This window comes from Triplophysa rosa, unplaced genomic scaffold, assembly GCF_024868665.1.
Source record: "Triplophysa rosa unplaced genomic scaffold, Trosa_1v2 scaffold16_ERROPOS7159779, whole genome shotgun sequence".
Lineage (NCBI taxonomy): Eukaryota > Metazoa > Chordata > Actinopteri > Cypriniformes > Nemacheilidae > Triplophysa > Triplophysa rosa.
Window position 1 is genome coordinate 121,991 of NW_026634173.1, and position 26,595 is coordinate 148,585.

Consider the following 26,595-nt stretch of genomic DNA (forward strand, 5'->3'; position numbering starts at 1 on the left):
AACATTTTTTTGGATGTCCAGTAAGTTCAACAAAACATACATCATAACAAAATATACAGTACATCATAAAAGCTGACCAATCAGAGTGCGACTATACTTATGCTCTTAGGTTTGGTATCTTTAGGTTTGCTGTAAAAATACCAGTGTGAACGCCAAGCGATCCAGGACGAAATTAATTTTTGGTCCAGACCAAAATAACCAAGGGAACCAAATGACCAATATAAACACACCCTAAGGGGCGATTAACATTTCGCGTCAAACCGCACGCTGCGCTGCTTTTTCTAGTCAAAAGACCTGAAAAGTTGAATTATTTCCATCTCGATGTGGCACCAACGTGCCTTGAAAAATGTGCGCGCAGCACCGTATGCGGTGAGAAAGCTATCATGCAAACCCGGGTACGCACCAGGGTACCAAACCTGAGAGTACCTGAAGGAGGTGGTCTGTGTTCAATTGCATTCAATCTGTGGCATGGTTTGAAAGCTGCCTACAGTACATGCAAAATACATACAGTTAACCAAGTATTGTTGACTCTGCTGCGTATAATAGCACCAAATTAATAAAAAACAATATATTGACCCGCATTCCATTTTATATCGTGCATGTTTATGATGACAAGATGAAAATGTCAAACAAATATCATTAAGATTTAATTCTATGTGAGATTAAAAAATGCTAAAAAACAAACCCGGAGTGCTTCTGGACCAGTGTTTACATCTTGCGAAGTGTTCTATAATGGAGCTGTATACATCACATGCGCTCAGAGGTATATGATGATGATCTTTCGCTGCTATCCTCTAATATTTCATATAGCGGCAAACTCTATTTAAAGGGATAGTTCACCCAAAAATGAAAATTCTGTCATCATTTACTTACCTTCTTGTCATTTCAAACCTGTATGACTTTCTTCTGCAGAACACAAAAAGATGATATTTTGAAGAAAGTTGGTAACCAAACAGCACTGGACCCCATTCGCTTCTATTGTATGGACACAAAACCAATGCGAATGAATGGGGTCCAGTTAACAACATTCTTCCGTAGAACACAAAAGAATTTTGAAGTAAGTCATACAGGTTTGAAATGACAAGAGGGCGAGTAAATGATGACAGTGATCGTTCACCAAAAAATGAAAATTCGAAGGATCTTTTGGTCCACCTACTCCGCTTGTCTCCTGCTAAAGACGCTCAGCATAAAGAGCTGCAAATGACGAATAAGCCAATTTCACTACAACACTGCAAAACGAAAATGCAGTTAAGTATCTGCCATGCAGTACTGAATAACCCTGGTATATTGGATCAACACTATTTGACTGCTAGGGTGAACTTACCACAGTTTGCTTCATCAGTGGCATCCACACAGTCCTTCTCTCCATCACAGAGGAAACTCTCAGGGATGCAGCGAGTTTGATTATCACAGCGGTGTTTGCAGTCATGTGAGCGAGTGAAACAGTCAGTTTCATCAGAACGATCCTGACATTGAGGTGTGCCATCACACACCAGCTTTTTGTCAATACACATCCTCCCATGAGCACAATGAAACTGATCTATGAGGAAACGTTTGGTTCAATGTCAATTGCACACATACTGAGTGAAAAAGTTACAAATGTTTGAGGTTTTACCTGGTTTACACTGTTGTTCACAGTCATCTTCATCAGACCCATCTTTACAGTCAATGTCTCCATCACACACATGACTGTACAGGACACACTCACGGCCGTCTTTACATGGTTTAGATCCCACACGACACCTTAATGATGCAGTTGAGGTTGTAGGAGCCACAGTGGGACAGCTGACCTCATCTGAACCATCAAGACAGTGAAAGTGACCATCACACACCAAATTTCTCTCCACACACTTTCTTCTGTCCTTACAAAGGAAGTCACCTACAACAGAGGAAAAAAGCACAATATGAACATTACATTATTATGAGCACTATTAGGTTGTGTTCATATTCCTAGTTCAGTTCTTTTGGTCCGGACCAAAAAAGAAAAATAATAATTTAGTCCTGGTTCGCTTCACGTTCAGACAGACTTTTTAACAGCGAACCTAAAGATATCGAACCTAACAGCTAACATGTAAAGTCTAAACGTGATTGGACAGCTTTTATGGTTTATATTTAAAAACGGAACCAGGAATTCCTCCGTTACATGCGCAAGCACATCTAATAAACTTTCCTTTTATATTAGCAAATCACTTGATTTTCGGGTCATATATTGTTATTACTTCCTGTTTTTGGTTCGGTTTGATGCTTTTGGTCTGTGTTGCGTTCATATTTCAATCGAACCGTGCCAGAGTTCATTTGAAAGTGGACAGAGACCCAGCTTTTCAGCAGTCTCTGTCCGCTTGTTTGGTGCACACCAGGGTTCGGGTGGCAGCGTTTACATTTACACAAACTGCACTAAAAGAGCAATCGCAGCAGAGTTAGCTTTAATCAAACCAAACATGGCATATATGAACACACCCTTCGTCATTTTACGCAATCAAGCAGATATTAATCTAAAATACTCTAGACAAATTTGCTCTGTATGCAGAACAAAGTAAAAAATGCACTGCATTCCGACTTTACTGTTTAAGAGCTGGATTCTCATTCTCTGGCCAAATGTGCCAGATATACTCCTTCAGGGTTTTCCCCCACCGAGTATGGCCCTGTATGATATCATTAAGGGCAGATTTCCTTGTATGGGCACTTCTCCCAGAAAAGCGTGTGCACATGAATCCTCAGGGGTCGACCAGTTTTTTCTTATCACTAAGCGGGTTTCCATCACTCTGGTTTTATTCGCATTTTGAAGTTTCGCATCAGAAACGAGTGATGGAAACGCCAAATTTCGAATTAAAAACCCTTAATTCGTAAAAAGTTTTTACGCTCGCTTGTGGTTTTTCACTTTTGCGAAAAAGGGTTAATGCGAATAATGAGAGATGGAAACGCATTTGCCGAATAAATTCCTCCAAAGTCACGTAATTGCACTATGAGACGGCGTAACCTGACTAACCAGAGAACTGATCTTGTTATACAGCATCAGAAATATTGTTATGGTCATTCTTAAATGCCTGAGCAAAATCGTCAAGTATTTCTGTAATTGCCTCTTAGAACTATCACAGCTGTGTTTCCCAAACAGCAGGCATCCACAAAAGCACCGCATTTATTGTGTTTCGTAATCGTCTGCTTGCGCAATTATTCTAAATGAAGATCATTATATTCAGTGGCTTCTCTTACTGATATTTAGTGGCAGTTTGTTAGGAAGTGACGGTTGACTATTTGGATGGAAACGGTGCTTATTCGAAAATGTTTTATGCGATATTCCAATTTTGCGCATAAGCTAAATTCGCAACTTTGGATGGAAACCCGGCTAGTGAGGAAAGGACTTAAAATATGCCGGTAATTTTGGTCATACAAATAAGAATAGTACATAATTCGAAACTATAAATATAGATTTTGTAATAAGCAAGAAAGTAAAGACATATCAATCTATAATGTGACCATACCCTTGCGCAGAGCGTGCAATTCATATGGTAATGATTTGCACGAGCCACCCAAACATGGTCAACACCCCCAAACAACAGCACAACAAAGAATTGACATTCAACGTCAAATTTATTGATCTGTCTGTGCGTTTGGATGATAACATGCTGCACATGTGAGAAAAAGTTTACTTTTACTTTATAAAAAAAAGATTGTGTCTCTGACAATGAACAAGTTCATTGTGAAGAGCGACTGCATCCAGCGTCGCGAGTATAGTTTATTTCCTTCATTCAGAAAATCTACCACAGTGGTTTTACTATAGTAAAATATTATTGTGGCAAAATATTATTTTATTACATCTCAAACCTATTTTAAATAAATGTTTGAGCTGAAAAATGAGTTTATAAAATAGTATACTGTATATTTTAAACGATAGTGATTTCTGTTTTGCCCCTAGCTGTGTTTTTAACCCTCAACTTCTACAGAGGGATAGCCTTTTGTGTGCCCAATCAGCTGCGTTTGGTGGTGTCATCACTGCTACAGCTTTGTCACAACAGCCTTTTGAGCTTTTGGGAAACATTTCCCTTAAATAGGCATGTGATCAGCCAAGGACAAAAAAGGAGGAAGAATGCGCACACACCCTCCCCAACCCCCCCAAAAAATAGTCTTTCATGTTACGTATTAAATGTTACTTGATTAAAAATAGGCAATTGTTTGCCAAAAATATATACTTTTCACTTAGCAACAAAAAAACTAACTATTATAATAACCCAATTCTGACTGGCAATTTTGGAAATATCAGTTCAAATTGTTTAGGTAACTGGTAAGCTATGAAATGGGTTGATACTTTGTTTTTATTATTTTACATTAGCATAAGATATTTGCACAGAGAATTGTTCTTGCACATCTGCATTCATTACACAATAACAATGAATAAATATAGCTGCAAGCAGCAGTTACAGGGTCAAGCCCAATAACGGCCCAAAGAGAAATGAGCACTAGGGGGCGCTGGCCTATAACTTTAAATTTCCTCTCAGAACATGACCTTGATGAACCATAGCAAGTTTCGTATAGATTTGCCATTGCGTTGTAAAATACTGCATTTTACAAAAACATTTCAAATGGGCGACACCCACAACCCACGAGGAAATATTTTGGACATGTCAGATGATCACAATTTGAAAACCAAGTTTAAAAACACAGGGAAAGGCAGTTAGATAAAAAATGCTTATAACTTTTGACTACTAGGTGTCTCTGTCACCAAATTTTTATGAGGCAGACAATATGTGCCAGTGATGATGCACACCAAGTTTCGTGTCAATGCACTAAAAGGTGTAGCGAAGATACAGCCACATGACCTTTTGGCGAGCTCGCCTTAGAATTTGTTGACTCTGTATAAGAGAACCATTCGATCAATCAAAAATCTTTTAATTTTGTCAGTACTGTCTCCAGATGCTACATACCAAATTTTGTGCAAATCTGACCAATTTTGTAGAATTGAATACCCTTATGTTAATTTCTTCATATAATGAAATTTATTAAAATGCTTATAATATATCTCTTGACCACTAGGTGCGTATAACTTTACAAGCCCTCTCAGAAATTGCTATACTGTATTTGTGGTACAATCTGCTAGCTGCAGTTCAGTCGTGCGCTTCTAAAGCGCTGCTGGCAGCACGAACCGCCGTAAACACTAGGGGTGGGAGAAAAACTTTAGAGAACATGTACATTTAACCCGCCCTTTGCTGGTTTGTGCCAATCAGCGCGAGCGCCACCATTGGAGAAACACCGTCTACTTCAGTAATCAACATGGCGGTTCCAAACAATCTGGAGTTGAAATCGCACGGGATGTCGAATGTCCTGCTTCTCTGTAGCCTCTTAATGCTGCCCTTACCGCCTGCTCAATTGTACCAGACAGATCATTCGGAACCGCCATGTTGAGTACTGAAGTAGACAGTGTTTCTCCAATCAAGAAAGAGTTGCGTACCGTTGCATGTCACCGCAGCTGATTAGCGCATTCCAGCAAAGGGCGGGTTAAATGTACATGTTCTCTAAATGTTTAGCGCTTAACATATACACAAATACATATATATAGTATTTATATTTAAGCATTTAAAACAAGATTTACATAAAATATTTACATTTATATATATAGGATATAGATTTAACTTTTGCATTTAACATTTAAATATAACATCAAAATTCAGGATTTATATTTACATAAAGGATTTAGATTTAGATCAAACATTTAGATTTAGATTTATATCTGGTGAAATTTGAAAGGTTTTGGGTAAACGGCGCCCCATAGGAGACATCAGTGATGATTAGGAAGATGAAGAGTGTTATAAGCGAGGACCTCAGCAAAAGGTACACCACTGAGCAGGAGAACAGCCTTCTAAAAAAATGTGCTTCTCTTGACCCATGCTTTAAGGCACAACGTACGAAGCGGTGATTACTGAAGCTTCATCATTACAAGAGGCAATTCTTACACACAATATCTGTGATAATAAATTACATAAAAAGTTTAAGCATATGACATTACACAGTGCAATATTACAAGTATTTTTTGTGTGTAATGATTTAAAATAAATCTCTCCAATTTCTCTTAATCTTTAACTATTAATCAATGTGTACAAAACGTATATAATATTGCACTGTGGGTTACATTAACTCAATGATTTACCTGAACAGTTATGTTTGATCTGCATGGGTTTTTTTCCTTCTCTTGTAATTGCTTAAAAGCAGGAAGATGGGGCAAAAGAGCATGAAAATCAGGAAGATGGGGCAAAAGAGCATGAAAATCTAGAAGACAGCACAGTTGAAGCAGCCAACAGCTCAGTGAGCCCACAGCCTGAAGTCACAGAGATGCAGGATATGACTGTCCTTCTACAAAAAGTAGTGCTTCATCTTTGCTTCACAGTCTGCTGGGACAGACCTTCACTGATGCTTCAGTTACACTACATCATCACCAGTCAGCCTCTGCCATAGCTGAAGAGGAGATGACCAGATATTGCAGTACCCCATCACTCTCTGTACCATCATAGAACCCCCTCAACTGGTGGCATGTCAACAAGGTGTCATTTCCTTTGATCTTCAAAATCGCAACGCGGTATTTATGCATTCCTGCAACCAGTGTCTCTGCAGAAAGAGTCTTCACTGCAGGAGATATTGTTACAGCGCAGCAAAGCACACTTACTCCTGAACATGTGGACCAACTGCTGTTCCTACAAAAAAAAAACTTAAACCTAGGAGTATAATAACAATAATAGATGAACTGGATATTTAAGTTCTTATTTCATTTGTGGCCTAACATTGTTCTTCTGCATCAGGTTTTCAAGATTTTTTTATTTAAAGATGTTTCTTTGTTAAAAGGTTCTAAACAAACTGAAAAATTGTCATACTCAGTTGTGGATTGAGAACTGTTTGTTCTTAATGATTGTTCTTTGTAGTAATATGGCTTTCCATTTTTCATTCAGAGCTTGTATATCCTTAAAGTGGAAATGAACCATCCAGTCAAGCTAACATTATTAAATAGGTTTCCACTTCGATCAAAAATGATATAGTAAACCAGATTAGTGTGACTAGGGCTGCAGCCATCGATTAATCAGGTATTTGGATAAGTACTTTTCTATATTTAGTATTGCTATTTAATAAAGAAAGAGAAAATAAGACAGGTCTCTTAAAATGCACAACTAATTTGTTTTCTTTTTAGGAAAAATTAACATTTATTGCTGAAATTGCATACATCAATATCTGTGAAAACGAAACCCATTTAGTACATTCCATTGCCATATTACATTCAGAATGCAATATAGGCATAATACAAATGTATAAATGAGAAACATTAATAAAAATAGAAAGAATAATTTCAAAGGTGAACTACTAACTTCAGTTTATGCATGATGCATTTAGTTTATCTAAATTAGTTTGTTTATTTTTTACTATTAAATGGTATTTTTATGTGGACAGATATATTACCGAGTTAACCGGATTTTTATTTTGGCAGGTCGTCAGAAGACGCTTTTTTTAGTGTGTTAGCTTCACTCAGTAAAATGTTCTGAAATAAACTCTCAGAGCAACTCTGGAGATGAAGTTCATGTGTCCATGTCTTCATAAAGCGCAGACGCAGACAAATTCATGAGCATCACGCACGTTAAACTGTGCAGTTCATTCACTCAGACACGCAGAATAGCCAGATGGCATGTGTAAACAGGATTCGGCATCCACTAGTCCGCATCTAGTTTTACGGACTCAATGCAGCCGGAAAACAAGTTTCACTTGCAAAATAGACTAAAACTAAGTAAAATAGCAGTCCACCATTTCAATAAGCTATCACTCATTTATCAGCATGAGAAATACGTGTGAGCGTGTGAACAGACTAAAATGCGTGTGTCTCGCGGTGAATGCGTGAGACTTGAGAGCCCTGTAACATGAACAGAGTTTAGCGGGCTGTGCGTCAGTAATAACGGTCTGTGGGGAAACGCAGTGCTCCTTGTGTACTGTAGTTAAATGGATTAAACGAGGCTGAGGCAACAAAAATTGCCTCTGATTTTTTGTATTCGAGTTACTCGAGGAATCGTTTCAGCCCTAAGTGTGACCCTTTAAAAGAAAAAAGGATGCCTTTTATAGGTTTACCAACATAGACATATTTGAATAAATGCATTAAATTACACATTTAAATGCATTACTCTACTTGATATATAACAGCTATACTTTAAATTAGGGCTGTCAACGTTAACGCATGCGATTAATCTTTTTAAATTAATGCGTGAGAAAATATTTATCGCAATTAACGCAGCATCAGTTTGTTTTGACATCCTTTGTCTAGCATTACATTATGTAATCACGCTCTTATTCCTGTACAGGCTTTTAAACGTGGTTGCGCGTTCAATGAAGATAAGACAGCTTCTAAACTGTGGGACGCGGCAAAACGCAACGCAAGGTCCAGTCTGGTGTAAACAGTCACGGGCTAAAGGCTGCGTCGGTGAATCTCTGTCAGACAGCGCATCCGTGTTAAGTTCTCTTTCGTGCTTGAATGGATAAAACCATACAAGATTATGTCAGAAAGCCCGTTTTGTCTAGCATTTTCTTACGCACAGACTTCAAAGTGTAAAATAAAATCTTAAATGAATGCAAAGAGTTGTGAAAATGGGAGTGCGGTGACGGTCAGATCTGCGTACAGAGACAGCTCTTAAAGGGGCCACGTTCTTAAACGTGCTGCTGTGACTCCTGTCACTAATGTTAATCAAAATAAAAGAAATCAATTTTGTAGCTTTAATGAGAATTCTTCTGCATTTGATTTATAATTTAGCATTAAAGACTGTAAAGTGTCCATCAATTTCTGTATATTTCCTACATGATAGCTCTCAATTATGCTGTTGAATGGCTATAATTAATGTTAAAATAATCAATTTAATAGAGACATCAGTTACAATACTAATATCAAAATGTTAGCTTTCATAAAATGACGCTGTTAAAGAAATATGTTGTTTCTACATCAATTTGCAGATTAAATGTTTTAAAATGTTTAATGTATTAATATTTAAAAGTATATTTTAAAATATTATTGTTATGTGCGATTAATCGTGATTAATCACAGAAAAAATGTGTGATTAATCGGATTATTTTTTTAATCGATTGACAGCACTACTTTAAATACATTTAACCCTATCATCCAGGAGTTTTGTTGTGTATTTCGCCAGAATAGCGGTCTGATGCAGCATCGGAGCGCTGATAACGCTATACTGTATACACAATACAATGTGCAAGAAACAGTTTGGTGTAGTGTTGATGTGTTTATTAGTAGACTGCGTTATTTACGGTTCAGACCTTCATGTAATGGAATAAAACCGACGCGCTATAAGTTGAAATAATGCATTTAAACGTGCAATTGAATGCTTTTATTCAAATATGTCTAGGTTGGTAAACTTCTATAAAAGACAATAACACTTCAATTTTTATTAATTTCTCATTTTCTAACTGTAAATATTTCCTCTGATAACCCCGTGGCTTTACAGTTTACATTTGGTTTTCATACAGTTGGTTTTCCTGTTTGGTTTCCTGTTTCCTGCATCGCTGCCGGCGGCTTCGAGTATACTACAGATAATCAACTGTTACGACTCGGATTGCTAAATATTAGATCTCTCTCTAATAAAGCACTTTTTGTTAATGATATGATAACAGATCATAAAATAGACATGCTTTGTTTGACAGAAACATGGCTAAAACCAGATGATAATATTACTTTAAATGAATCTGTCCCCCAAGATTATTATTATAAACACGAGCCTCGTCTAAAAGGCAGAGGGGGAGGTGTCGCAGCACTTTACAATAACTCTTTTAGCATTTCCCAGAAGTCGAACTCTAAATATATTGTTTTGAAGTCATGGTTCTTCATGTTTCAACACCTAATACTAAGGATAAAACACTTTTAAAATTGATTCTAGCTATTGTATATAGGCCTCCAGGGCACCACATAGATTTTATTAAAGAATTTGGTGGGTTCTTATCAGAACTAGTACTGGCCGCAGATAGATTCCTTGTCGTTGGTGACTTTAACATCCATGTAGATAACGTTTCAGATGCCTTAGGTATGGCTTTCAAAGACACTCTTAACTCCATGGGCTTTAGTCAACATGTGTCAGGACCCACTCACCTTCGTAATCATACTTTAGATTTAATACTGTTTTACGGTATAAATGTGGACTACGTTAAAATCCTTCAGCAGAGTGAAGACATTTTGGATCATTATCTGGTATTATGTTTGCTTCACTGGCCTACGGCTGCAAACATAACTCATTGTTACAAATATGGTAGAACAATAACTTCAACTACCAAAGATGCGTTTCTCGATAATCTGCCCGAATTGTCTCAAATCATGAGAAATAACGTTGAAGATCTCGACATTACCACTGAAAATTTTAATTCCACCTTCTCGGTAACGCTAGACACAGTTGCTCCTCTACGTTTAAAGAAGATTAAAAATGGCAGCCCCACACCGTGGTATAATGAACACACTCAGGCTCTAAAGAAAGCGGCCCGAAAAATGGAGCGCAACTTTAAGAAAACTAAATTAGAGGTATTTCGTACAGCATGGAAGGATAGTATTCGAAAATACAGGAAAGCCCTAAAAACTTCTAGATCCGCCTACTTTTCATCACTAATAGAAGAAAACCAGCACAACCCTAGGTTTTTATTTAATACAGTGGCTAAATTAACAAAATAAATCGTCAGTGACTTCTGATCCTGTATATCAGCATAGCAGTGATGAATTTATGAACTACTTCACATATAAAATCCAAGATAGAGAAAAAATTATAATGCAATCCAAAGTGAAACCCACTGAACAAACTAAATACAGCACCCTTAAGGAGAAAATGCAATTATTTTATACCGTAGATCAAGATGAGCTGTCTAAAATCATTAGATCATCTAAATCAACAACATGCATGCTAGACCCTATACCTACAAATCTACTGAAAGAGATGCTCCCAGAAATTATAGATCCTCTTCTTGGTATTATTAACTCATCTCTGACATTAGGACATGTGCCTAAAGCATATCAAGTGGCTGTTATAAGGCCCCTTGTCAAAAAACCCCAACTCGACCCTAGAGAACTAGGGAACTACAGGCCTATATCGAATCTACCTTTCATATCTAAAGTTCTGGAAAAAGTAGTTTCAACTCAAATATGCTCCTTCCTCCAAAGGAATGACATCAATGAAGAATTCCAGTCTGGATTTAGAGCATGTCACAGTACAGAGACTGCTTTGATCAGAGTTACAAATGATCTGCTATTGGCGTCTGACCGAGGTTGTATCTCGTTATTGGTGCTGCTAGACCTTAGTGCTGCATTCTATACCATTGACCACAGCACACTCCTACATAGACTCGAAAATTACATCGGCATTAAAGGAATAGCTTTGAAATGGTTTAAATCTTATTTATCCGACCGTTTTAATTTTGTAGCAATAAACAATGAGGTGTCACGCAAATCGCAAGTCCAGTACGGTGTACCACAGGGCTCAGTCTTAGGGCCTCTGCTCTTCGCATTATACATGCTACCTCTAGGAGATATAATAAAGCGACCAGGAGTTAGCTTTCACTGTTATGCTGATGATACTCAACTTTATATTTCCTCGAAGCCTCATGAAACACAGCAGTTCCATTGAATAATGGAATGCATAGTCGATATAAAAAGCTGGATGAGTAACAACTTTTTATTACTGATCTCGGACAAAACAGAAGTGTTACTTATTGGACCGAAAACTGCTATAAGTAACAACCAAGAATACTGTTTAACTATTGACGGATGTTCCATAAAACCCTCGTCGTCAGCAAAGAATCTTGGCGTTCTATTTGATAGTAATCTGTCATTTGAGAGCCATGTCGCCAACACCTTTAAAATTGTTTTTTTCCATTTTAAGAATATATCTAAACTACGTCATATGCTGTCAATTTCAGATGCAGAGAAGTTAATTCATGCATTCATGATATCAAGACTAGATTACTGTAATGCACTGTTAGGTGGTTGCCCTGCAGGCTTATTACAAAAACTCCAATTGGTCCAAAACGCGGCAGCTCGAGTTCTTACACGTACAAAAAAGTATGAACATATTAGCCCGGTTCTGTCAACCTTGCACTGGTTACCTAAAATGCATCGCGTTAACTTTAAAATCTTGCTTATTACCTATAAAGCCCTACATGGTTTAGCTCCTCAATACTTGAATGAACTCCTTTTGTATTACAGTCCTTCACGTGCATTACGCTCTCAGGCGTCCTGTCAGTTGGTAATACCTAGAATTTCAAAATCAAGTGCAGGTGGTAGATCCTTTTCCTATCTAGCGCCTAAACTTTGGAATAGTCTTCCCTGCACTGTCCGGGAGGCAGACACACTCTGTCAGTTTAAATCTAGACTAAAGACGCATCTTTTTATTTTTGCATACACTACTCTTCCATAATATAAATCTTCTGAGGGTTTAGGCTGCATTAGTTAGATCAACCGGGACCAAAAACACAACTGATGTACTTGTTGCTTCAAAGAGTGCAGAACAGTACTTATAATAAACAGCACCAATCATCACCATACTGGGTAATTTGGGCTTAAGTGGGAAATTAGGTTCAGTAGTAACCTTCTCAAATAAAATAAAGTACAGGAGCAAAAATATTTAAGAGGCCAAAACAGGCTTTTTTCTTCATTAACCTTTCCCTCTAACAACCCTGTAGCTTGTGTTAGTCTAAAGCTAACACTCACATTGTGGGCCCATGGCAGTCCAATGCCAGGTTATAATCAATAATCAATAAGACACACCGATATAAAAATGCAGCAATTTCCAAGCTGTTGATACAGTGAGAGTACCTGGGTTTAGACATCGGTCAAAGCAAAATGCTTCATCAATCCCATCAGGACAGTCCCTTTTGCCATCACAGAGCCTAGTGTGAGGTATGCACAGCAACCCACCACTACACAATACTGCAGGACTCTTGCAATCCAGTACCTTTGCAGGGTACCCTAAAGAAGAGATGGTAGGAAAAACAAATTACTCTTTGGAAGACAATACTTTGTGAATATCGTTTTACACCCCTCTTTATTTGTAGAGCTAAATATCACATTACGACAATGGTGACACCAACCACAGTCGGACTCATCTGTGCCGTCCACACAGTCTCGCTCTCCATCACACAGGAAATTCTCTGGGATGCAGCGGGTTTTGTTGTCACAGCGATGGCTGCAGCTTTTGGTGCGCACAAAGCAGTCGTTTTCGTCTGAAAAATCTTGACATTGTGGTTTGCCATCACAGACTTGTTTTGCATCAATGCATTTTTTTCCATGGGCACACTGAAACTCCCCTGGGGGGCAATAACACAGTCAGAATTTTAATCAGTTATCAAGTACCCATGAAATCAATGGTATGAAAGAGAAAAAGCATGCATCAACCTAAAGTGGGTGCTTGCCCAAAACATTTTTTATCAGAAAAACCAAAAAAAAAGTAGGCACACCACCAAAGCATCAATAATATAAAAAACAAATAAAAGACTTCTAGCACGCAGGCTCTTCATCAAGCAATTTAAAATGCTAACAAGCCACCCTTTATACCTCCAGGTAATCACTTGACATAATACACAAAAACAAAATAATCCCCCCCAAAATCAACTTCAAATGGATGTATTATGCATTATGTGGAAATGTAAATTGAGGATCATTTTAAGATCATCTGATTCTCTTACTCTCCCCTATATTAACAACAACTATTAAAGTATAATGTATTGTATTTGGTATTTAGGAGGAACACAGCAATATTGCATGTGATGGCTCTGTGTCTTTGACCCATTGACAAATAGTCACCAGCTCCGGACAATCAAGGGTGATCCCAGCAGGGTTCCCCTTGCTGGATTATTAAAAAAGCTCCAACTGGTCCAACGCGGCAGCTCGAGTTCTTACACATACAAAAAAGTATGAACATATTAGCCCGGTTCTGTCACGTTAACTTTAAAATCTTGCTTATTACCTATAAAGCCCTACATGGTTTAGCTCCTCAATACTTGAGTGAACTCTTGTATTACAGTCCTTCACGTGCATTACGCTCTCAGGCGTCCTGTCAGTTGGTAATACCTAGAATTTCAAAATCAAGTGCAGGTGGTAGATCCTTTTCCTATCTAGCTGCTAAACTTTGGAATAGTCCTCCCTGCACTGTCTGGGAGGCAGACACACTGTCAGTTTAAATCTAGACTAAAGACGCATCTTTTTAATCTTGCATACACTACACTTCCATAATATAAATCCTTTGAGGGTTTAGGCTGCATTAGTTAGATCAACCGGAACCAGGAACACTTCCAACAACAACTGATGTATATGTTGCATCAAAGAGTGCAGAACAGTACTCTACTCTCAGCCAGTCTTGTCTCATTGTTCCAAGGTTACCACAGCGAGCAGGATGCAGTTCATGGCCTGACCTGATGGTAGAGCGGAGAATGGGAAGCAGCGACCTAACAAGAGCTGAGATGACAGAGCTGGATAAAGAAGGACGCGGTCACCTGACACAAAATTTCAAATGCTATTAGATTATTAATGATAATCTTAAAACTATAATTTACCTTATTAGTAAGTTTATTTTTATTTAGCCTTGTTGTGCAAGCTCTGTGGAGCTTGTGCAGAGGCAGCAGCTTTTTCCAGAGGGGAACTGGAATCCCCTGGTTGGCCTGGGTTCTCCGGAGGTTTTTTTTCTCGATTAGAGTTTTGGTTTTCCTCGCCACCGTTTGCATACTGTTCTTTTGCACTATTTGCCTGGCCGGGGGGCTGCTTTAGAATTAGAATTTTAAAGTTTTAATTAATATTGCATTATTAATTACTAATTATATTTGACCTGTGCTTCTCTGTCCTTTATCTTAAATGTTTGCTCTCACTGTGTGTGCGTACTTGTTTGTGTACGTGTGTGCGTGGGCGTCTGTGTGTGTGTGTGTCTATGTTTATGTGTGTTAGTACGTGTGCATATTGTGTGTGTGGAGTGTTTTGTATGTGGGTATGTCTGTCTTCTGTGTTTTCACCTTTTTCTTGTTTTCACAGGTACAACTTTAATTGTTTTGCTTATAGTCAATATGTCTCATGTACAGCTGCTTTGTAACAATGAAAATTGTAAAAAGCGCTATATAAATAAAGTTGAGTTGAGAGTTGAGTTTATAGAGTGTCCAACAATAAGTTTACGTACATACACTGTGGAAAACCACTTTTCTAATAATAGGCAGTTATTATTACCTTACTTCTTGATTGACTCTCAAATGATTTGTTCGGCGATTCATCTGTCCTTTCTGTCAGCCTACTCTGATCTGATTGGTCAGATGGTCTAGTCTGCTGTGATTGGTCTACCGCGTACAGCGTCGCAAACAGAATGTAGGAGGGCATTACACAGAGGGTGCGTTTATATATGGCATTAACGTGCGATCTCTGTGATCCAAACAAGCAGATCGGATCTTCAAACAATCAGGACCACGTTTACACTTGTCAACATTAAAGGAACAATACGGGGCTTTAGGAGGATCTATTGACAGAAATGCAATATAATATACAAAACTATTTCTTCAGAGGTGTATAAACACCTTACATAATGAACCTTTATATTTCTAATACCTTAGAATAAGCTGTTTATATCTACATACATCGAATTCGTCGCCATGTTTTGTACAGCAGCCCTAAACTCTACAACGCGCATTTCCTCTCAGTCTCCCCTGTGGTATAGTGGTGAAACGGATCGCGGATGATCGGATCGTACTCTACGGTTCGGAACGCATGTGACCCGCGGATTAAATGCAAGTTTATTCATCATTGAGTAAGAGAGTAAAACACGCTCTCTCTACAGTTTTAGCGCCAACGCGTGCTCGCTCTCTCTCTCTCCAGTATCTGGACGAGTACAATATTAAAGCGGTTTCAGATAAACAATGACGCTCAAAACTGCTCCGTCACACAGCTAATATCAGAACAAAAACAGCTAATATTAGAACAAAAACAACATATCTTGGTTCTAACAAACAGAGAAACCAATGTTACTCACATACTTATCCCAATCAAAGCAACCTCCTCGGGGGTGATTTTAAGATGATCTTTCTCTCCAACGACTCTCTGCTGGAAAGTATCTCCATAGATATCTATGAGTATCTCTGCTAAAAGCCTTAGTACCGCGGGTCGTAACGCATCTCTGCTGGAAAGACTTTATAATATTAACGCAGGTCCAAGCTTTAGCCTTCTTTTTATACTTAAAATAAAAGGTCTGTGGATTTTATGTAATAAATACGGCATTGCTCTTTCTACAGTCTTTCTAATGCCTGCATGATCTCTTCCCTGCGTCAACATGAGAACGACATCTTTTTGTACTATGGTGGCCACAGTCGTGTTTGGACTGAGCGATTTATTGCAAATCTATAATACAACGCTAGAGGCCGTCAGAAATGGGCAGTATTTCAATTACATGCATTTAAAATACGTATTTAATTACTTAAGTATTTTGTAAATTGTATTTTCCTTAAAGTAAAATGTAATTTGTAATTAAATACATTAAGAGACTGTATTAAGTATTTTAAAATACTTTAGACAAAATACTTAAAATGTGTCATTTTATTCTTCACTAACGTTCATCACCAAGCTTAAGAGCCGGTCACAGTTTTTTCTAGATGCAAGCAAATCACGTGACACACCTAGGCTGTTGCCTATTGGATCCATTCCAGCACAGAATTAAAAGGTCAGAGGGAATTGACTGCTTCTGTTCTTTAAGGTAAAGTATCTAGTAAAACATACTATCAGATATCATTCACTGAAATTCTGATAGTCATTATATGACGGAAGATGTCTAGATTTGTTAAAGGATCTGCTAGCTAAAGACCCAGCTAACACAGTACGTTCTGACAACGTCACAGGTTCGTCTTAATTTGGTCACGGTGACATTACTTTGTCACCACGTTCTGAGGACGTCTTGGCAACGTTCCATTTCTTAGAATTTTTGCTTACATTCCAGAAACGTCCTAGCCACGTCCTCTAATAATGTCGTGAATTAATCCCATGGAGAACATTGTACACCCTCTTCACACTCGACTGCAGGCCTGTGAATGGATCTAATGCCATCATCAAGTTTGCAGATGATACTACATTGATTGGTCTCATCAGCAACAACGAGACTGCCTACAGGGAGGAGGTCCAGCACCTGGCCACATGGTGCTCAGACAACAACCTGCTCCTTAACACTTCCAAGACAAAGGAGCTCATCGTGGACTTCAGGAAGGAGAGAGGAGGCACACATGACCCCATCCACATTAACGAGATGGCTGTTGAGCGTGTCCCCAGCTTTAAGTTCCTGGGGACCCATATTTCAGAGGACCTGTCCTGGACCACCAACACCTCCAGCCTGGTCAAGAAGGCTCACCAGCGCCTCTTCTTCCTGAGGACCCTGAAGAAGAACCAACTGTCTTCAGCTATCCTGGTGAACTTCTACCGCTGCGCAGTAGAGAGCATCCTAACCAACTGTGTCACAGCCTGGTATGGGAGCTGCTCTGTTGCAGAGCGCAAGGCACTGCAGCGGGTGGTGAAAACCGCCCAGCTCATCACAGGGACTCCACTTTCAGCCATTGAGGACATCCAGAGGAAACGCTGTCTGCGTCTAGCTTGTGGCATTCTTAAGGACTCCTCTCACCCCGCCCACAGACTGTTTTCTCTCCTGCCTTCTGGCAGGCACCTCAGATGCCTCCGGACAAGGACTAGCAGACTGAGAAACAGCTTTTTTCCCAGAGCCGTCTGCCTATTGAACTCTACCTCCCGCTGATTCCACAAACCCCTCATATACCTCTACTTAATGCTGCTATATTGTTTTGTTTATTGCACTACAGGCCTGTCAAGTGCATGACTGGACTGTCTACACATGTACTACATGTTTACTTGCTCTACCGGACTATTTATACATATACTGCATCATTTGCACTCCAGTACTATATACTAATGTTATTTGCAATACTGGATTATTACACATATACCGCATCATTTGCACTCCAGTACTATGTACTAATGTTATTTGCACTACTGGATTATTACACATATACCGCATCATTTGCACTCCAGTACTATGTACTGAATACTGCAATAACTCATCTACTGCACTGTTTACTTTAACTTAATAGCTGCTGTCCATAATTTATGCACACTTTATATTCATTGCACTACTGTTCTGCATAGTCTAATTTATATTGTACATATCCATCAGTAAATTTCTGTTTTCAGTAAATAGCCATCTGTATATAATGGTCATAGTACATTCCCACTTATAAATTCTTCATAATTTTGCTTTATCCTGTATTTATGTATTTATGCACAACTGTATATCCTGCACTTGCTTATTGCACTTCTGGTTAGACCTAAACTACATTTCGTTGCCTTGTACTTGTACATGTGTAACGACAATAAAGTTGAATCTAATCTAATCTAATCTAATTACTTTGTGACCACGTTCTGAGGACGTCTTGGCAACGTTCCATTTCTTAGAATTTTTGCTTACATTCCAGAAACGTCCTAGCCACGTCCTCTAATAATGTCGTGAATTAATCCCATGGAGAACATTGTAGCGACGTGATGTACTGGCCCTCAGATAACAGGGACACTGGTCATTTGATTAATGAATCTGGTAATTTTTGCTAACGTACCAGAAACGTCTGAGCCACATCCTCAAATAACGTCATGAATTGATCCCGTTGAGAACGTTGTAGCAACATGATGTACTCGTCTTCAGATGACCTGGACACTGGTCATTTGATTAATGAATCTGGTCATTTCTGTTTATTATGTTATTGTATGGAAAATTTATGATCAGAATAAAATCTGTTATAATGTCAAAACGAATGCTATTAATCTGACTTCAGACAGCTATTAAAGTGGAGTATAATTAGATATTACGATTATAACTATTTATTTTGTGCGTGCGCGTCAGATATGCGTCTCCAGCACACACGCACTTCACTGCCTGATTTTACTTGCCTGCTTTATTAATATTATTTCTTTACTTTATACCTTACAGATGTGAGTGTAAACACATATTTTAGTGATTTTCGATCGATTTGGCACGTTTAAATGAACGGACCCTGATGTTTGTGAGTGTTATTAAAGAAGCTTTTGATTGTGGTTTCTAAAAACGGATAACCTACTAAACTTATGTGGTAAGACAACAATATAATGTTAAGCCTAAACATAATGTTTATTCATCTCTGTCAATAAATATCTGCTTTAAATCCTCTATATTGTGTTGAAGTCTTTGATTTTTTTTATGTCATGTACTACAGTATAAATAAAATATCTGATTGTGATGTACAGTGCTGTTGAGTTTTATAATCATTATACTGTGCTTTATACATATTTGAATAGAGAATTACTCCAATTATGCATAAAATTTAATCTTTAACGCACAGATTAAATCACAAATTAATTTAATCTTCCTTGTGAGGGATGATAATTGTTTAAATTAAATTAAATAAAAAGATTTTAACAACATGACTGTTTGGTCGTTAGGACGTGCTCATCACGTCTCAGAAACGTTATTTGGTACGTCGCTGCGACAAATATGGTACGTTCCAGGTATGTCTTCAGCAGGTAATCACCATGTCCCAACAACATCCAATGTTACGTCGTCACGACGAATATGGGAATCACAAAGTTACGTCGCTGGAACGTTATTATGGTACGTCGTGGCAACGAATATGGTCCGGTCCAGGTATGTCGTCACAACGTAACTGTGTTAGCTGGGGAGTGACTTGCATTGTGTAGTGATGCTGGATCGCTCACAGTTAAGTTATACCTGCGGGCAGGTGGGTGAAGTTAGTTAATAAAAAATAACATTGATTAATTTACGTTGGACCGCGGGAGGATAAGATATAATAGATGATAATAACATTAAAATGACGTGAAGGTATGTGTATGTGAGTGTGTTGCTGAAATCTGAGTGGTTGATGAACTGCTGTTTAGTGGGGAAACTGCCAGATACAGACAAAATTATGAAAAAATGTCCACCTTGCAGTATATTCACATAAACACAGTCAAACGTGTCATTAACGTTTGGGGAAAAACTGGATGTGCGTATTCGGGCCTTGCATTCGTTGAGAAAAAGACAGCAGTGTAAAAACTTTGTCTGGGTCAAGTAATAAAAAATAACATTATGATTAATTGCGGGTATGTCGCGGTCGGATGACAAATAATTATTGATGATACTATATTAAAATGACGTGTAGGCAGCCGCATACATGTGTATGTAAGTGTGTTGCTGAAATCTGCGTGTTTGATGAACTGCTGCTTAGTGGGGGAAGTGCCAGATGATACACGAAATTCGTCAAAATTCCCACCCTGGTGGTTTGCAAAGGAATTGCATTGGGTTCGGTTGTTTCCATTATTTTGAAAAATGTTCAATAATATCAATAGTTATGTAAAATACTAACGGTAAAAACTTTAAATCAGATTGAAAAAATATGTTTTTGAGGTTAAACATGCAAACGTAACATTAAATTATCGCAAATTTACTCAGGGGGTAGAGGTGGGCAGAATGGCCAAAAATCTTTCACGGAATCAGTCATTTTATTTCATGGAAACGATATATTTCATGAAACAATCTCCCATTATAATTCTATATTTTATACCTCATTTTTCTTAGATTGATTTAACCAATTTATTTATTACAGTTCATTTAAATGCTCACCATAGTTCAAATGTAGGCAAGTTATGAAAATGTACTAAAGATATCAAAGGTAGAGGTAGAAGCGCGTCACATCAAAGCACTTACGCGCTCGCGAGCATCATCGCGCATTTCAACGCAAGTTTCACCTTGGCTCGCCGGAAGTTAAACTTTATAAAACTATTAACAGCTTTTCAAAACAACCTGACTTCTGAAATACGTGTTGAGAATGAGCTTTTTTAAATGCTGGCACAGATCCCTGAACGAGCACTGCGAGTGAGAGAAGCCCCGGACTGGAGCAGATCACTAAACTACAGACTGAAAGAAGGTCAAAAGAATGTTTGATGCGTTCACTTGTTACGGGTGGATTAATTCATTAGTTTTTTTTCCAGAATAGCACCTAATTTGCAGAGCGTCGAGTTAACCACGCCTACTTATTTACATTCCGCAGAATACACAGAATAGAAAAATCTCTTACGGTTGACATTTTATTCCGCGGTAACGGAATATTCTGTCATTCCGCCCAGCCCTATCAGGGGGTACTAAATACTTTAGGTCAGAGGGGTTCGGGTGATAAACAAGTTACAGTGAGGACTGTGCAGTGTATTTTTGTGTTTCATTATTCAATGTCTGTATTATCTCTTGAATGCTACCGTTAGAGTTGTTATGCATTTTGAATGCTTTGGATTACATATCCTCATTCTAACTAAAGAAAAAAAAGTTGCTGAGTCATGGATGAGGATAAAGCATCAGAGACTTGCCACATCTACAGAGAAAGCTTCACCAGTAGTCAAATGTGCAAATCTGGATGGCCGATATTTTAAAATAGTGACTCAGATCCCAAATGGAAAGATAGAGGCTGAGTGTCAGCTGTGCACAAAAAAAGCCATTATATGTGGCTCTCTTGCAGCTAGGGCTGTCACGATTATGAAATTTGATTGACGATTAATTGTCTAATAAATCATTGCGATTATGGCGATTAATTGTCTGTTTTAGGGCTTTGGCGATTATGACGATTAATTGTCTGTTTTTGAGCTTTGACATTTAATTCTCATTCATTTTTGATTCAGCGATTGAAACGACCATATTGTTCTGAATACAAGACTGTTTTTTTCTTGGAAATACATCGGAAAAAATTGGGTCATCATATATTTAAGGTTTAGGCTTTTACCTGTCAATAATACAACCACCAAATACTTGTAAATGAAGTAAATTGATCAGGTGTGAATTGAAGCCACCATTAAAATTTGATTTCAAATTTTTTCTCACTTGCAAGACTACAGTAAAATTTTACTTGTGTGTTAATGAAATTTTGGTAGACTGGTTTTCACACTGAGATTTGCTTAAATAATATTAAATTGTACTGCAGGTAATTTGTATATGTTTTAGTTTTTTTTTTTAAGTGATTGTGTTGTGGTGGTACATTTTACAAGTATTACCATGCTTTAGTAACAATATATACACTAAAATATGCAATATGCAGATACACTACAGCTCCCCCTAGTGTCTTCTATAGATATGTGCGATAATTGCGATGATCTGAAATCATCGCGATGAGGTCAAACAATCGCGATGAGACGATTATTTAATAATCGTGACAGCCCTACTTGCAGCAACATCAAATTTTAAAACCCACTTGAAACGACTGCACCCTGAAAAACTAAAGGAATGAGGGATACAAAAAGTAGTTCGTCACTGGAGGTTGTAAGAAGCCCAGGACCACTTGCAGACAAATCTTTTTGAGCATGCATCAGAGTCTGTTTCACAAAATAAAATTGACTCTCTGGTAACATCCTTTGTCACAAAAGGCATGTACCCACTGGCCATTGTTGCACAAGATGAATTCATAGAATTTGTACAGGGCCTTTGCCCGGGTGCTAATGTAATGTCAATAAGAACGCACAGATGAAGAATTGATGAAGATTTTAGTAATAAAACGGCAAACTTAAAGGAGAGACTTAAAAACACACAACATGTATGCACAACTGCAGATATCTGGTCAACCAGAAAAACTAGCTACCTGGGGGTTACTGTACATTGGATAAACACGGACACATTGGAACGTGAATCAGCTGCTCTTGCTTGCAGGCATTTTCTCAGCCCACATACCTACAATCGCATTGCAGAACTTCTTGAGGAAATCACTGACACTGACACTATTGTGGCTACTGTAACTTCAAATGCTTTTGCGAAGTTGGATGCGTTGTCAGAGTTCAATATCACAGTAGTTTCAGAAGAAGATGAGACTGAAATGCAGGATCCAGATATTTCATATATCACAATAAATCCAGAGGGAGATGAAGTGTCAGAGTGTGCCATCGTTCTACCACCCCACTTCAGGTGTACCACACACACACATTGAGTTTGGTTTCAACCACTGATGCCAAAAAGGCAATTAAAGACAATCCAACTCTCTTTAGATTGAATCATTCATCAATGGCAAAGTGCTCAGCACTATGGAATGCTTCTGGCAGACCAAAATCTGCTGAAAAATTCAGTGAATTGACCAACCAGCAACTCAAAACACCCTGCATTTGTAGGTGGAATTCTATTTATGACTGTTTGAGTCAACTGACATCTCTTCGGGAGAAGCTTCCTGCGATCATGTCTGCCTTGCAACTCCCATTATTCAAATAAGTAGAAGTTGCCCATTGCTGTTGCCATTGATCGCCTTCAAGGTCAGACATCATGCTACTATGGTGAGCTCATACCTACCCCATTTGCTGTTCAAGCTAAACTACGTGACCTGCGAGCCTTAAACTTGCGATACTGCTCACATATTTTGCAAGCCACCATAGCTGGCTTTGAGAAAAGGTTCAATAGCTTCCTACAGCAACCCACCCATTTTTCAAGATGAGGCGGTTGCCTCCCAAACTATCTACAGAGAAGAAGCGGATACATAATCTCATTCTGCACTCAGCCCAAGAGCTTGGTCTTCTGTCAGAAATGGACACTGCTTCATTAAACACCACTGAAGCGAATGTAGATGATTTCTTTGTCTTCTCTGACCAAGGTAAGTCTAAATTGCTTCCACTTCAGAATGTTTGTAGCAACAAACGTTAATCATCGTAAATAAAATATCATTTGCGTGACAAGTTTGCATTTGTTCTAAATGGAAAATTCCTGTTTTAAATGTAAATGAATAAAACAACCTTGTTTGACTGTCTGCATCTACTTTCTCCAATTCTAACAACAGGGAATGTCAGCAATGAGAGATGTTACCAAGCCACAGCAAAGCAGAGCTGGAGACACTTCATTTTCTGGAGGACCCCAGGAAGGACTTGTCCTCACTGGATTCATATCCACTAATCAAGCGACTCTTCGTTAGATACAACACTACTTTGCCATCATCGGCACCAGTTGAGTGTCTTTTTTCCTTTGCTGGCATGATTTACCGCCCTCACAGAAGGCGACTAACAGCTGAACTGCTGGAGAAGCTAGTTGTGTTAAAAAAACAGCTAAACTGTACTGCAAGGATCATAATAGTGTAAGGGGATACATGAAAGAGAATGTTGTTAAGTTGTTTTCTCTCTTTCTTATACAGTATGTGTATCCAACTCCATTGTTTCTCTTACACTTCAAATTATTGCTTGTAAATTGTTTGTATTTTTGTATTTTCAAATTACAAATTACTTGTATTAATTAAATACATTTTTCACACCAGTATTTTGTATTTAATTTAAATGCATTTGATAAGGAATTATTTGTAATTTGTAACTAAATACTTTTTGATGTATTTGTGCCCATCTCCGTATTGTGTAATTTCTGAGCAATTTTGGGCACAAACAAGATATATTTTACATGAATTGAGCAGTTATTCACCACAGTTATTATACAAACCTGAAATACCTAAAACAGTATTAAGAAGTATTCATAGGAACATCAGTAGACATAGATGTGATAGTGGGATGATCTGAAACCACGTTTAACCAAGAATGATTACATATAAGTAGGCTTATGATGATGATGATTTGAAGATGAATTGATGATATAATGATACAATCTGTACCTGTAACTACTGATTGTTCATATAAATGCACTTAATGTCACTTTAAGCATGTTTAAGAGCACATTTGAGCACCATGAACCATTGAAAAATCCAGTAAGGCCTCAGAGGCCTGCGGCCTAAAAGTTCAAGAGTTCAGACGTTGGAAACCTAGGTACTTTCCACAGACCACTGGTAACTAAGATACAGGCACAGTCCAGTGATTTTTGATGATTTCATATGAGGAGACCATTGTATGTAAATCTGTACCATTGTGTAAAAATATATTTAAAAAATTAGGTAATAGCCAGCCTAGCACGAATAGATACGCACCTTGTTGCCTAGGATATATTGGTGGCAGAAAATCAACATCTGGTTAATAGAAATAAGAGATAACGGGAATCTACCTGATTGGTTTCAGAAAGGACCACCTTTCAGAAGTTTTACTATAACTGTAGACTGGAAAACACTTGGTTTTCAGATGACTTGGAACATCGCACTTTGTTTGGCTCGAGCAAATAAAGTTAACTCTTTGACACCTGGACCTTCTTTGTTTGAGAGATTTTTTGAACTTTAAGATCCATTTCTCCCAACAGCCGCTGTAAATTAAAAAACTGTGCCTTTAAGTGGTCTCTGCATCTGGATATCTTATCGGATCTCTAGTTTCCCGCCCATTCTTTTATAAAAGCCTGCAGTTTATAACCTCTTGAGAAGCACTAGTTCGTGAACTGTATTGATGTCACTTTCTTTAACAGTTTACAATGCCTATATTACAGTCTAAAAATATTAACAAGATTCTCAAACTACATAGTTTGAAAGGTATAAGGGTTTACTGTCAGCATATGGTCTCTGTTTTGTGATTTGTGACAGAAATGCAAACAACATGCAATCGTTATATCAAAACACTTTTTCTGCATTTTGGCTGTGAAACCATTTTCCTGAAGCTTGTCTACACCCAACACCCGTTTCAGTGTTTGACTAGCTACAGTGACTAGATACAGTGTTTGACTAGCTTTTCTAAGGCGACCGTTAAAAAGGTATTACTTTAACATTTCCATGGCGACGCAGCACTGCTTATGTAACACCGCAGAGCCACAGCAGCTGTGACTGATGCGTTGCTTTTACATAATTTTTCTTTTTTTTACAAACTTAACTATGTCATGAAATACATGACATTCCGATTGTCAGATATGTGCATGTGAATGTGTTTTGTTGTTTAAACACTTTTATATGATCGCGTTAGTTGAGCTATAAGTGGGCGCCGCCATGTTTGTTTCTGCCGTGGTCTGAGATCTGTCGGATTTACATCACGTGAATGCATCCACTTCTCTTAAAAACACAAACGTAAGTGCCTGGTGAACTGGTAGAAGAATTGAGTGATCTTAATATTTGCTAACATTGCAGATACTGTGTCTGATGTGAATAAAACACATCCGTCAAATTACATTTGAGGAGATTGTTATTGCCGCTTCCTTAGACATCAGTGTGTATTATACAATCTCTAAATGTATTTTGTGCTTGTAGGCACGTTTATATGTCTGAAGCCTAAATTAAACATTATGTGGTTGAAAGCACTACACAGTTGTGATATGTGACAGGATTCAGTCAGTCTCTGGCTCAGTGCCAGACTTGGACTTAGTGTTTGTCCTATCGCAAAACAGCGAGGATACGAAAACTACATTCTCCAATAATGTGTAGGTTGTTGAGGCTTTTTGTTTTAGAATAGAATGTTATATTACAAACAAAAAGTAATTCACGATGTTTGCCCTTTCGCAAAATGGAAAAGGATTTAAAAACTACAGACTTCTCTCTATAGGTTTTGTTTTCTGCTATTTAACCAAATTTTTTTTTAAACATTTTAACACATTTTGTGTTGATTTTGTGCAAAACAAATGAAAGGGACAACACAAGTTTACTTAAAATGAACAAAATGTGTCGTTTTAACTCAACCATTTTTAATGTAGTGTA

At 38.0% G+C, this 26,595-nt stretch overlaps 1 protein-coding gene across 2 annotated transcripts in view; it reads right to left on the minus strand.

The window, feature by feature from the left end:
- si:dkey-88l16.3 (low-density lipoprotein receptor-related protein 2) overlaps positions 1-26,595 on the minus strand; it is a 91,114-nt gene that overhangs the window by 29,044 nt on the left and 35,475 nt on the right. For both annotated transcript variants that reach the window (XM_057327072.1, XM_057327071.1), the window contains exons 29-32: positions 13,090-13,305; positions 12,815-12,967; positions 1,616-1,879; positions 1,325-1,540 (exon numbers count right to left, since the gene is read on the minus strand). In XM_057327072.1, coding sequence (XP_057183055.1) covers positions 1,325-1,540; positions 1,616-1,879; positions 12,815-12,967; positions 13,090-13,305 — 849 coding nt within the window. The remainder of the gene's footprint in view (positions 1-1,324; positions 1,541-1,615; positions 1,880-12,814; positions 12,968-13,089; positions 13,306-26,595) is intronic.